At 58.8% G+C, this 12,056-nt stretch overlaps 1 protein-coding gene across 1 annotated transcript; it reads left to right on the top strand.

Annotated features, from left to right (window-relative positions):
* Window positions 1-2,236: 2,236 nt before the first annotated feature.
* Window positions 2,237-4,492, top strand: FIGNL2 (fidgetin like 2). Its single transcript, XM_059491352.1, has one exon. It carries the CDS (start codon window positions 2,306-2,308, stop codon window positions 4,490-4,492), a length of 2,187 nt encoding a protein of 728 aa, XP_059347335.1. The 5' UTR covers window positions 2,237-2,305.
* Window positions 4,493-12,056: the final 7,564 nt, after the last annotated feature.

The raw sequence follows: 12,056 nt of genomic DNA, 5'->3' as shown, positions 1-12,056 counted from the left end.
ATCCTCCAAACTGGCAGCTCAGCAGAGGAGGAGCCAGCAGAGGCCAAACTGATGACCACAGAGCTGCAGATGACCACAGAGCTGCAGATGACCAGAGCCATGGATGACCATGGAACTGTGGATGACCATGGGCCCTGGACCCATGGACCAAGGCTGAGGGCAGCTGTGGATGACCACAGAGCTGTGGATGACCATGAAGCTGTGGATGACCATGAAGCTGTGGATGACCATGGACCCTGGATGACCCCAGAGCTCTGGCTTGGCAGCTCAGCCTGGCATCCCATCCCATCCCATCCCATCCCATCCCATCCCATCCCATCCCATCCCATCCCCATCCCATGCCCGCCTCATCCCCATGCCCACCTCATCCCCATCCCCATCCCCATCCCCATCCCCATCCCATCCCCATCCCCATCCCCATCCCATCCCATCCCATCCCATCCCCATCCCCATCCCCATCCCCATCCCATCCCCATCCCATCCCATCCCATCCCATCCCATCCCATCCCATCCCATCCCCATCCCATGCCCGCCTCATCCCCATGCCCACCTCATCCCCATCCCCATCCCATCCCATCCCCATCCCATCCCATCCCATCCCCATCCCATCCCCATCCCATCCCATCCCCATCCCCATGCCCACCTCGTCCCCATCCCATCCCATCCCCATCCCATCCCATCCCATCCCATCCCATCGCCATCCCCATCCCCATCGCCATCCCCATCCCCATCCCCATCCCCATCCCCATCCCCATCCCATCCCCATCCCCATCCCCATCCCCATCCCATCCCCATCCCATCCCATCCCATCCCATCCCATCCCCATCCCCATCCCCATCCCCATCCCCATCCCATCCCCATCCCCATCCCCATCCCCATCCCATCCCCATCCCATCCCATCCCCATCCCATCCCATCCCATCCCCATCCCCATCCCCATCCCCATCCCATCCCCATCCCATCCCATCCCATCCCATCCCATCCCCATCCCCATCCCCCCATCCCATCCCCATCCCCATCCCATCCCATCCCATCCCCATCCCATCCCATCCCATCCCATCCCCATCCCCACGCCGAGCCGTTGGACACCCTCAGCGGTGCGCCCGCTGCAAACCCCCCGAACAAAAGCCCAGTTCAGACTCGCTGCTGAATAGATTAACAAGATTTCCATAATTAGGGCGGGCGGGAACAATGGGATTCTCCCTGCCCAGCCCCCCTGGCCGCCTTTGTCTTGTGCTGGGGATAATGGGCAGCAGCGAGGGTGGGAACCGGCCCGGCCATTTGGTCACTGGACAGTAATTTTCTCACACTGCCAAGGGGAGCATTGAAACATCTGTCCCGCTCCGCCGCTCATTCACGTCCCATTTCAGCCCTGACAACTCCTCCCTGCCCGCCGCCCTCCCCCTCGCTGCGTTTTCCAGCTTTTTTCATGGATTTGGGTTTTTTTCTTCTCAGTCTTTTAAAGGGGGGTTGTTGGCGCCTTGTGCCTGTGCATTCCTCCAAGTGATCCAGGATTGGGAATGGGGCAGGACGAGCTGTGCCCTTGTGGTGGGCTTCCAGCCACAGCCTCCTCCAGGCTTTTGGAGGAGCAGTTCCATCCCTGGGCCCACCTCTGGATGATTTTTTAGCAGTGGGGTTCATCACTGTCCCTGTCCCAAAAGCCTGGGAATGCCCCTGGGATTTGTTGGCCAGGAGTGGTCACACACCTCTCCTGGTGTCCCCAAATCCCTGAGCACTCAGCAGCCTGACATTTCTGGGGGACAGAAGCAGCAGCAGCACTCTGCACCCGCTGAGCGAGGATGGAAACTCCCAGTGTTTAAATTCCTTTAAAAATTAAAATATCAAGGAAAATGCCTTATTTGTCACATGAATCATCATTCTTATTTATCACAGAACCAGCCAAATGCTCATTTTTCCCTTTAGAGCTCCTGGGCAGCTCCAGGAGGGTCCCCTGTGCCTTTATCCATCAGGAGCACTTTGACAAATCCTGCTTAGCCTGACAATGGTCTCATCACTTCATTATTGGTGACAACAATAATTTCGGGGGTACTGGTGGGGTCCTTGTGCTGCACTCCCTCCCTGCCCACAGCCCTCAAGCCACTCTGCACAATCTGATTATTTATTGGACTCGGTGATCTCGAAGGTCCTTGCTGATGATCCTGTGGATATCCAGAGTGAGCTGGAGCGGGTGTTCCCAGCCCGGGGGTGTGGTGGGGTGAGGACGGGGGGATCTGGGGACACTCCATGCACAGCTCCCGTTCCGCTGCTCTCACCTGCCCTGTCCCGTGCCCACAGGTCTGTCGAAGATGCACTGGTCACCAGAGCATGCCCAGTCCCTGAACCAGTGGCCGGAGCAGCACCTGGACGTCTCCTCCACGACCTCCTCGCCGGCCCACAAGACCGAGCTGTACCCCAGCGCCCGCCAGCGCTTCAACTACGCCTGGGCCAACGACGACATCTCGGCGCTGACGGCCTCCAACCTGCTCAAGAGGTACGCCGAGAAGTACTCGGGGGTGCTGGACGCGCCCTACGAGCGCCCGGCCCTCGGCGCCTACGGGGATGGCGCCTTCGGCCCCGTTAACGGGCAGAAGGGCGACGGCGAGCCCTGGCCGGGGGCGCACGGCTCGGATGGCACCTACCCGCTGACGCCCATCCACGATGGCCTGGCCGGTGCCAAGGGCGTGGTGCCACCCGCGGTCCCTGCCGGCAGCGGGGCCATCGGGCTGGGGGGCTCCCCGGTGGTGTCGGCGAACCTCAGCGACCCCGTGTACCCCGGGAACTCCTGTGGGGCGGCTGCTGGCGGGTCCGGGGCGCTCGGGGCGTCCCAGGAGTACCCCTCAGGCTATGGGGGCACCTACTTGCCCTCTGGCTACTGTGCCCAGCCAGCGGCGGCGCTGCCCCCGCCGCACCCTCCCGGCCTCCACAGCTCAGGGCTCCTGCAGCCTCCGCACCCCTCGCCCGCCCTGGTGCCCGGCTACGGCTCCTCGGGCCCCGTGTACAACTATGCCAGCAGCAGCTACCCGCCCCAGCCGGGCTACGGGGGCATCCACCCGCCCCACCCCTCCACCTCCTACCTGCCCTCGGGCATCGCCGCGCCCACCCCCATCCCGGCCCCGCCGCCCTCCGCCCGCCCGCCGGGGGTCCCTGCCTATGGCTACCAGGGCGCTGGGCTGGGCGCCCTGGCCGTGCCGCCCCTGGGCACCGAGGCGGCGGGCACGCTGAAGAGGAAGGCGTTCGACATCGGCGGGGAGGACGACGGCGAGGGCAGGTACAGGAAATACGGCTACGAGCAGCCAAAGTCCCCCTACCCCCTGTCGGACAACGGCGAGTGCCGGGGCAACGGCTTCAGCAGCAGCGGCGAGTCCCCCCAGGTGCCCTTCAAGGCCGGGAAGCGGCCAGCGGGAGCTGGGAGCGCCGAAGAACACAAGTATGGCGGGCAGCAGATGAAGGGCATGGTGTCACCATCCTACGGTGCCAGGGACACCCCCCTGCGGCCGGCAGAGCCCTTCGAGAAGTTCAGCCCTCCCCTCGCCAACGGGGAGCGGGCGGCCGAGCCGGGACCCCCCTTCCCGCTGCGGCTGCCCCCCAAAGCGCTGGTGTTCGGCGGTTCCCCGCTGGAGGAGCAGCCCAAGAACATCGACCCGCTGCTCCTGGAGCTGGTCAACACCAAGGTGGTGGAGCGGGGCCCGCCGGTGCAGTGGGCGGACGTTGCCGGGCAGGTGTCGGTGAAGGCGGCCATCGAGGAGGAGCTGCTGTGGCCCATCCTGCGGCCCGGCTCCTACAGCGGCGCCAGCCACCCGCTGCGCACCCTGCTGCTCTTCGGGCCCCGCGGCACCGGCAAGGCGCTGCTGAGCCGCTGCATCTCCACGCAGCTGGGCTCCACCCTGCTGCGGCTCAGCGGCGCCGCGCTGCTGTCCACCTGGAAGGCCGAGGCCGAGAAGATCCTCCAGACCGTGTTCTTCGTGGCCAGCTGCCGGCAGCCCTCCGTGGTGCTCATCACCGAGGCCGAGTCCCTGCTGGCGGCGCGGGCGGGCGAGGACGGCGGCCAAGCGAGCAACCTCAAATCCCAGCTGCTCTCCTACCTGGACAACGTGGCTACCTCGTCGGAGCACGGCGTGGTGGTCATCGGCACCACGGCGCGGCCCGGCAGCATGGACGAGGCGTCGCACCGGCGCTTCGGCACGCGGCTCTACGTGGCGCCGCCGGACGGCGAGGCGCGACGCCACATCCTGCGCCAGGCGCTGGCGCGGCACAGCTGCCGCCTGAGCGAGCGCGAGCTGGCGGCCCTGGCGCAGCGCACCGAGAGCTTCTCGGGCGCCGAGCTGCTGCGGCTGTGCCAGCACGCCGGGGCCGCCGCGCGCCGCGCCGCGCCGGGGCCCCCGGCCTCCTACCAGGAGCTGGAGAAGGCCCTGTGCAAGGTGCGGCCTGCCCTGTCCCAGAAGGAGCTGGACTTGTTCCTCGAGTGGGATAAGATGTACGGCACCAGGCACTGATGGAGTCGGACCCTGGGGCTGTGGGGACGGACCCCAAAGCTGCAGGGACGGACCCCAAAGCTGCAGGGACAGACCCCAAAGCTGCAGGGACGGACCCCAAAGCTGCAGGGACGGACCCCAAAGCTGCAGGGACAGACCTCAAGGCCACAGCAATGGACCCCAAGGCCACAGGGACGGACCCCAAGGCTTCAAGGACAGACCCCAAGACCACAGGGATGGACCCCAAGGTCACAGGGACGGACCCCAAGGTCAGGGGGGCAGACCCTGAGGCCGTGGGGGCAGATCCCAAAGCCATGGGATGGACCCCAAGGCTGTGGGACAGACCCCAAGGCTGCAGGGATGGACCCCAGTGTCAGAGGGATGGACCCCAAGTCTGCAGGGACAGACCCCAAAGCCATGGGATGGACCTCAAGGCCATGGGGACAGATCCCAAGGCCATGGGGACAGATCCTATGGCCACAAGGATGAACCCCAAGGTCAGAGGGATGGACCCCAAGGTCAGGGGGACAGACCCTGAGGCAGTGAGGACAGACCCCAAAGCCATGGGACGGACCCCAAGGCTGTGGCACAGACCCCAAAGCCACAGGGACAGATTTGGGACACGGATTGGGGTCACTGGGGGCTCTGGGTCTCTCAGCGGGGTTGGATCCCCCCTCACATCCCTCACCTCTCCCCTTTGGGACCCCCAGGATCTCCCCCACAAGGGCAGCCTCGCCCACCACTCAGGATAAGCTATTTATTGTTCTTTATTGTTCTCCCGACCCTCCGTGCCTGCAGCGGGGCTGGAGGGTCCCGGCATCGCATTCAGGAGCTCCCCGTCCGCCCCAAAAGCTTTATTGCCATTTGTTTTAAAATTGATTTTATTATTCCCAACAGGAATACCTCGGGTGTCCTCAGAGCCCCTTCTCACCTTGATCAGGGAAAGGGGGAGATGCCCAAAAACCAGGGAATTTCACCCCAAAACCAGGGAATTTCACCCCAAAACCAGGGAATTTCACCCCAAAACAAGGAGGTTGCACCCCAAACAATGGGTTACACCCCAAACAATGGGTTACACCCCAAAACCAATGGGTTACACCCCAAAACCAATGGGTTACACCCCAAAACCAGGAGGTTTTGGAGTAAAATGCTGTAGATTGTTGAATATCCTAGACTTGGGTTTTTATTTTTGTAAGGTCTGTAGTGTTTTTTGTTTGTTTGCTTGTTTTCTTTTTTAACTACTCAGGAAAAGAATTACCTCAGAAAAAAACTAAAGAATGTTTTTTTAAAAACACTTTTTATCTTCTCAGAAAAGGAAAAAAGGAGATTTTTTTAAAGAGTTTTCCCACCTGGGACAAAGCTGCCTCCTGCATTTGCTTCCAAAGGGGGTGAAGAAAGGAAGAAATAAAAGGAGAAATAAACTTGAAGCTGTTACAAAGATGAAATTTGAATGTATTTCAGGTGCTTTCCACATATATAATGCCATAATTTTATTTGAGATTTTGTTTAACATCGTTTATCGTAGCGTTTGGTGGAGTTTCGTGTCTTCAATGGAAAGTTTAGTGCTGTAGCTTGGGAGCTGTCGCTGGCACCACTTTTTGGAGCAAATTGGGCAAATCCCCCCCTTTCCCCCCAAAAAACAAGCCCAGCAGGGCTGAGTGAGGGGCTTTGCACAGAGCATGAACCCCCAGCCCATCCATGAACCCTTTTTAATGGGGATTTCCCCATTAAAAAATATATTTTTAATTATTTTTAGTGCTCTAAAGGCCTCCCCTTAGAGCAGCCCCCCCAAACCTCAGGGTCTGCCAGGTTTTTCCCCAATTTTTCCCAATTTCCCCAATTTCTTATTGCATCCAGGGCATTACCTTTTGCCTCCCACCTCCAAAAAGTCGTGCTGGATTCCTGAAGACTTATTATTATTATTATTATTATCCTGTTTGTACCCTCTCTGTAACCATTTCTACCTCATTTTGCAACATGTTTGTACATGAAAGTATTTAATTCATGTCTTATTGATGTCTGAGACAGACAAGCTCAAGGGCTGGGATGGTCTACCTCAAGAAATGCTGTATTTTAAAATGAAAAAAAAAGGAAAAAAAAAAAAGTATTACACAGTATTAAAGAGATTACCTGAACAACTCCTGTCCTTGGGGTGCTGTGGGGGGCTCATGGAGGGGGGTCCAGCCTGGTTTTGGGAGCCCAGAAAGGGTTGGGGGTGATGGGGAAGGGTGGGCAGGGGTCCAGGGGGGGCAGTTGGGAGTTTTTCATTAGGGAAACCCAGGGAGATCCAGGAAAATCCCAGTTTGTCATGAGGGAAATCCAGAGAAATTTCAGTTTTTATCAGGGAAATCCGGGGAGATCCAGGGAAATCCAGGTAATTCCAGGGAAATCCAGGTAATTCCAGGGAAACCCAGGGAGATCCAGGGAAATCACAGTTTGTCATCAGGGAAATCCAGAGAAATTTCAGTTTTTATCAGGGAAATCCGGGGAGATCCAGGGAAATCCAGGGAAATCCCAGTTTGTCATCAGGGAAATCCAGAGAAATTGCAGTTTTTTATCAGGGAAATCCGGGGAGATCCAGGGAAATCCAGGTAATTCCAGGGAAATCCAGGGAGATCCAGGGAAATCCCAGTTTGTCATGAGGGAAATCCAGAGAAATTTCAGTTTTTATCAGGGAAATCCGGGGAGATCCAGGGAAATCCAGGTAATTCCAGGGAAACCCAGGGAGATCCAGGGAAATCACAGTTTGTCATCAGGGAAATCCAGAGAAATTTCAGTTTTTATCAGGGAAATCCGGGGAGATCCAGGGAAATCCAGGGAAATCCCAGTTTGTCATCAGGGAAATCCAGAGAAATTGCAGTTTTTTATCAGGGAAATCCGGGGAGATCCAGGGAAATCCAGGTAATTCCAGGGAAATCCAGGGAGATCCAGGGAAATCCCAGTTTGTCATGAGGGAAATACAGAGAAATTTCAGTTTTTCATCAGGGAAATCCAGGGGAATCCGGGGAGATCCAGGGAAATCCAGAGAGATCCAGGGAAATCCAGGGAAATCCCAGTTTGTCATCAGGGAAATCCAGAGAAATTGCAGGTTTTTATCAGGGAAATCCAGAGAAATTGCACTTTTTCATCAGGGAAATCCAGAGAAATTGCAGGTTTTTATCAGGGAAATCCAGGGAGACCCAGGGAAATAATGGAAATCCAGGGAAATCCAGGGAGATCCAGGGAAATCACAGTTTGCCATCAGGGAAATTCAGGGAAATTGCAGGTTTTTATCAGGGAAATCCAGGGAGATCCAGGGAAATCACAGTTTGCCATCAGGGAAATTCAGGGAAATTGCACTTTTTCATCAGGGAAATCCAGGGAGATCCAGGGAAATCACAGTTTGCCGTCAGGGAAATCCAGGGAAATTGCAGTTTTTCGTCAAGAAAATTCAGGTAATCCAGGGAAACCCAGGGAGACCCAGTGAAATTCAGGGAATTCGCGTTTTGCCGCCTCCCCCGTTCCAAGGTACCACCTCGTGGTTCCTCTCCCCGATCCCACCGGGGCCACCTCGGCTCCGCTCGGTCCCTTTGGGGTGGGACAGGGCCAGGAAGGTCCCGGGGGGGTTCGGGCGCTGCTTTCCCCTCTTTGGGGGTGCAGGAGGAGGGTGGGGCCCCAGAGGGGTCCCCAGGAGCAGAATTGTCCCCACCCCGCCGCTCCAAGGTGGCACCGGTGGCTGCTGGGTGGGTTTGGTTTATTTTGGGTGATTCCTGCCAGAGATGGGGGGACCCATCCAGAACCCAGCCGGACCCAGAGCCCGGCTCGGTTCAGTGCCACGGATGAAGGGCAGGATGCCCCAGGGGGAGGAGGATTTGGGACAGACGGACAAACGTCACTGCCAGAGGTGGAAATGACCCAGAGCTCCTCCAGGACAGCACAGCAGCGCTTTGGTCGGTCCCTGCTGGGGGTTAGGGACGCGTTTGGTCTGTCCCCATGTCCCTACAGGGCCAGATTTGGGAACGCCAGGCACCAAGTTTGGGAATGACAGGCACCAAATTTGGGGATTTGGGAATGCCAGGCACCAAATTTGGGAATGCCAGGCACCAAATTAGGGAATGCCCAGCACCAAATTTGGGAATGCCAGGCACCAAATTTGGCGATGACAGGCTCCAAATTAGGGAATTTGGGAATGCCAGGCACCGAATGTGGGGATATGGGAGTGCCAGGCACCAAATTTGGGAATTCCAGGCACCGAATTTGGGAATTAGGGAATGCCAGGCACTAAATTTGGGAATTAGGGAATGCCAGGGTCGAAATTAGGGAATTTGGGAATGCCAGGCACCAAATTTGAGGATTAGGGAATGCCGGGCACCAAATTAGGGAATGCCAGGCACCAAATTTGGGAATTTGGGAATGCCAGGCACCAAATTTGGGGATTAGGGAATGCCGGGCACCAAATTAGGGAATGCCAGGCACCAAATTTGGGAATTTGGGAATGCCAGGAGGGCTGCCAGGCTGGAGGGACAGGTGCCACCGCCGTGGGGTGTGACACAGGACAACGGACCCAGCACGGGGAACTCACCCCGGAGCCGCTCTGTGAGGTCGGGGCGTTCCGCGCTCCTGGCACACCCCGATGCCCGGGTGCCACCACGCTGGCACCGGACGATGCTGGCACCGCTGGTCCTTGTCCTGCTCCTGCTGGCGCTGCGGGGCCGCGCCGATGACACGGTGGCCGCCTCGGTGGGCAGGCACAGCATGGGCCGCATCGCCGAGCTCCTGGCCGGCTCCGAGTGCCACCAGCTGCAGGCCGAGCTCAACAGCCTCGAGGAGGAGCCGGGCACCCCCGAGCTGGAGGGGCCGGGGGGTCCCGAGGAGGACGAGGAGGAGGAGGAGAAGCCGGTCCGCCTCCGCAGGGGCCGCCGCAGCGCCCGGGGATGCTCGGAAGGGCTGCGCCGCTGGTTGGTGACCGCAGGAGAAGCGACCACCTGGGACCGCCTGGTCCGCGCCCTGCACCGCATCGGCCGCTCGGACATCGCCCGGGAGCTGGGCAAGAACCTGAACCAGGACCGGAGCCTGGAGCTGCGCAGGAACGTGGAGGGGTACCGGCGGAGCGTGCAGCACCTGAGCTCGGCGCAGCTGCGGCCCGCGGGGCCGCGGGGCCGGAGGGCTCCCCTGGCCGGGGCTCTGCTCTTCCAGCGCCGCCGGCCCCCCCGCTACCGCCGCGCCCTCCTGGGCTGGGTCCGCCCGCTGCTCCTGGGCGTCCTGGGAGCCTTCGTGAGCTCCGTGCTCCTCACGGGCACCGCGATGTATTTCTGCCACTGGAGGCGGCTGCTGGGCGCCTGATGGCGGTGTGGCACCAACTGGAGATGCTGGAGGGAAAACCGGACCCAGTAAAGCCTCATGGAGGGGTTGGCATCCAGAAATGGGCTCTGTGTGTTCTGCTGGGCAACGAGGGGCCTGTCCTGGGCTCATCCAGGATGAGGAGACCACCGGCACCACCAGCAACTCCAGCTGGAGATGTCCCTGTCTGTCCCCAAGTGCCAGAGCTCCCTGTGCTGGTGTGGCACCGCCAGGAGCTGATGGAGGGAAAACCAGACCCGGTAAAGCCTCGTGGGGGAATTGGCATCCAGAAATGGGCTCTGTGTGTTCTCCTGGGCAACGAGGGCCTGTCCTGGGCTCATCCAGGGCGAGGTGACCACCAGACACCCTCAGCTGGAGATGTCTCTGTCTGTCCCCAGGTGCCAGAGCTCCCTGTGCTGGTGTGGCACCAACTGGAGATGCTGAAGGGAAAACCAGACCCAGTAAAGCCTCACGGAGGGGTTGGCATCCATAAATGGGCTCTGTGTGTTCTCCTGGGCAGGGAAGGGCCTGTCCTGGGCTCATCCAGGGTGAGGTGACCATGCCACCATCAGCTGCTGGGCTGGAGGTGTCCCTGTATGTCCCCAAGTGCCAGAGCTCCCTGTGGCAGGGCCGGGGCTCCCTCGGCTGTGCCCTCACTGGGTCCCCCCCTTACAGGAGCCTCCAGGGCTCCTGAGTGCTTGGAGGAGCCAAAATTCCCCAATTCCAGGTGAAAAAGGAGCACTGGGATTCTCTGCTGGGTCATCAGGCCGAGCCAGTGCCTGGGGTTAATTGTTTGTGGGTTAATTGTGGTTAATTGTGACACCCCTGACCTGACCAAGGGCTGTGGCAGAGGTTTTGTGCTGGCTGGGGACATTTGGGATAACAGCTGTCCTGAACCAGAGGTGTGGGGGGCTCTGGGTTTGTCCCTTTCTGTGTGTTTGGGTTTGTCCCTTTCTGTGGGTTTGGGTTTGTCCCTTTCTGTGGGTTTGGGTTTTTCTCTTTTTTTGGCCGTGTCATAGCAAGGAGCTCGAGGAGCTGCTGGGTGCCAGGGGTGGAGGGAGAGGAGGATGATGATGATTTCTGTGCACATTCTGTGTTAACACTCTAAAATACTCTAAACGCTCTAAAAGGTCAATTGAGCCAGGATTCTGTGGATGTGCTCAGAGCCAATAGGGCAAATAGAACAAGGCTTTTCTTCCAAATTTAAAATCGAAATTGGGAAAACTTTGGGTGATCGCCATCTCCTGTTTATGCCAAGGTGCAGCAGGGGGTGTTGGTCATGCTCCCCATAACCACAGGGCTGCTCCGGGTTCCAAATTTCCCTGGAAAAAAAAGGGAAAGGAGCTGCAGGAATGGGGCAATGCAGGGGTGGTCGTGGCAGATGCGTCTCCTAAAGCTGCACTGCCCAAAGCAGGAGCCAGAACACGCTGGGATGGGGCTGGGATGGGCTCTGTGTTGTGCCTGGAGGGGTTTCAAAGCTGTGACTCCCCCAAATAATTCCTGTCACCCCCCCAAATTATCCCTGGGTTCTCCCTCAGGGCAGGGAGAACATTTCAGAGCATCCCCACTTTGCAAAGCCACCCCAGGATCCGTCTGAGCTGAGGAATTGCGGGCAGCGAGGGGAACAGAACGACAGGGCAGGCAGGAGAAGTTGTTAAAACAAGATGGACATACCTCTTTATTGCAAATTCCAAAGTAAAAAGATGTACAGTACAAAGGAACTCAAAAGTTCAGCCACGGAACTCCCAGCCCGTCCCTCCAGCGCCTTCCTCCACCCTCCCCCGGCTCCATCCTCCTCCTCTCCCCGGGTAAAACACAACCGAGAGGAAAAGCAGGGCGGGAGGGGAGCGACAGCAGCGCTGCCGGGGGAGAAGCGGCCCCAGAGCCCCAGAGCTGCTCAGGGTGTGGGGCTGCCACAGCAGCATCGGGACAGCTCTGGGACCCTCGGTGCAGCACGCTGGGGGTCTCAGGAAGCCTCACAACACCCCTGTGAGGTAGGGAATGAGCCAGCACAGCCACGGGTGGGGACAGCTGGGGACCCTCCATCCCAGTTAAACCAGCGGGACCAGCGCGTGTGTGTGACACGGGGAGGGGCAGGACGGCACAACCGCGCTCTGCCTTGGCTCGGACCGGCCTCAACCGAGCAGCAAAAATCCACAAATCTGTTCAACAGACCGCACCAAAACTCATAATTGTGTTTCCTATGAAAAATAATCCCGAAGTGACCAAAACCTGAAGTATCAGAAGCAATTCCAAGGTGGGCGTT

This window comes from Ammospiza nelsoni, chromosome 32 (assembly GCF_027579445.1).
Source record: "Ammospiza nelsoni isolate bAmmNel1 chromosome 32, bAmmNel1.pri, whole genome shotgun sequence".
NCBI classification, from domain to species: domain Eukaryota; kingdom Metazoa; phylum Chordata; class Aves; order Passeriformes; family Passerellidae; genus Ammospiza; species Ammospiza nelsoni.
Note: the sequence above shows the minus strand (reverse complement) of the source record. Positions and strands in the feature narration are given on the sequence as shown.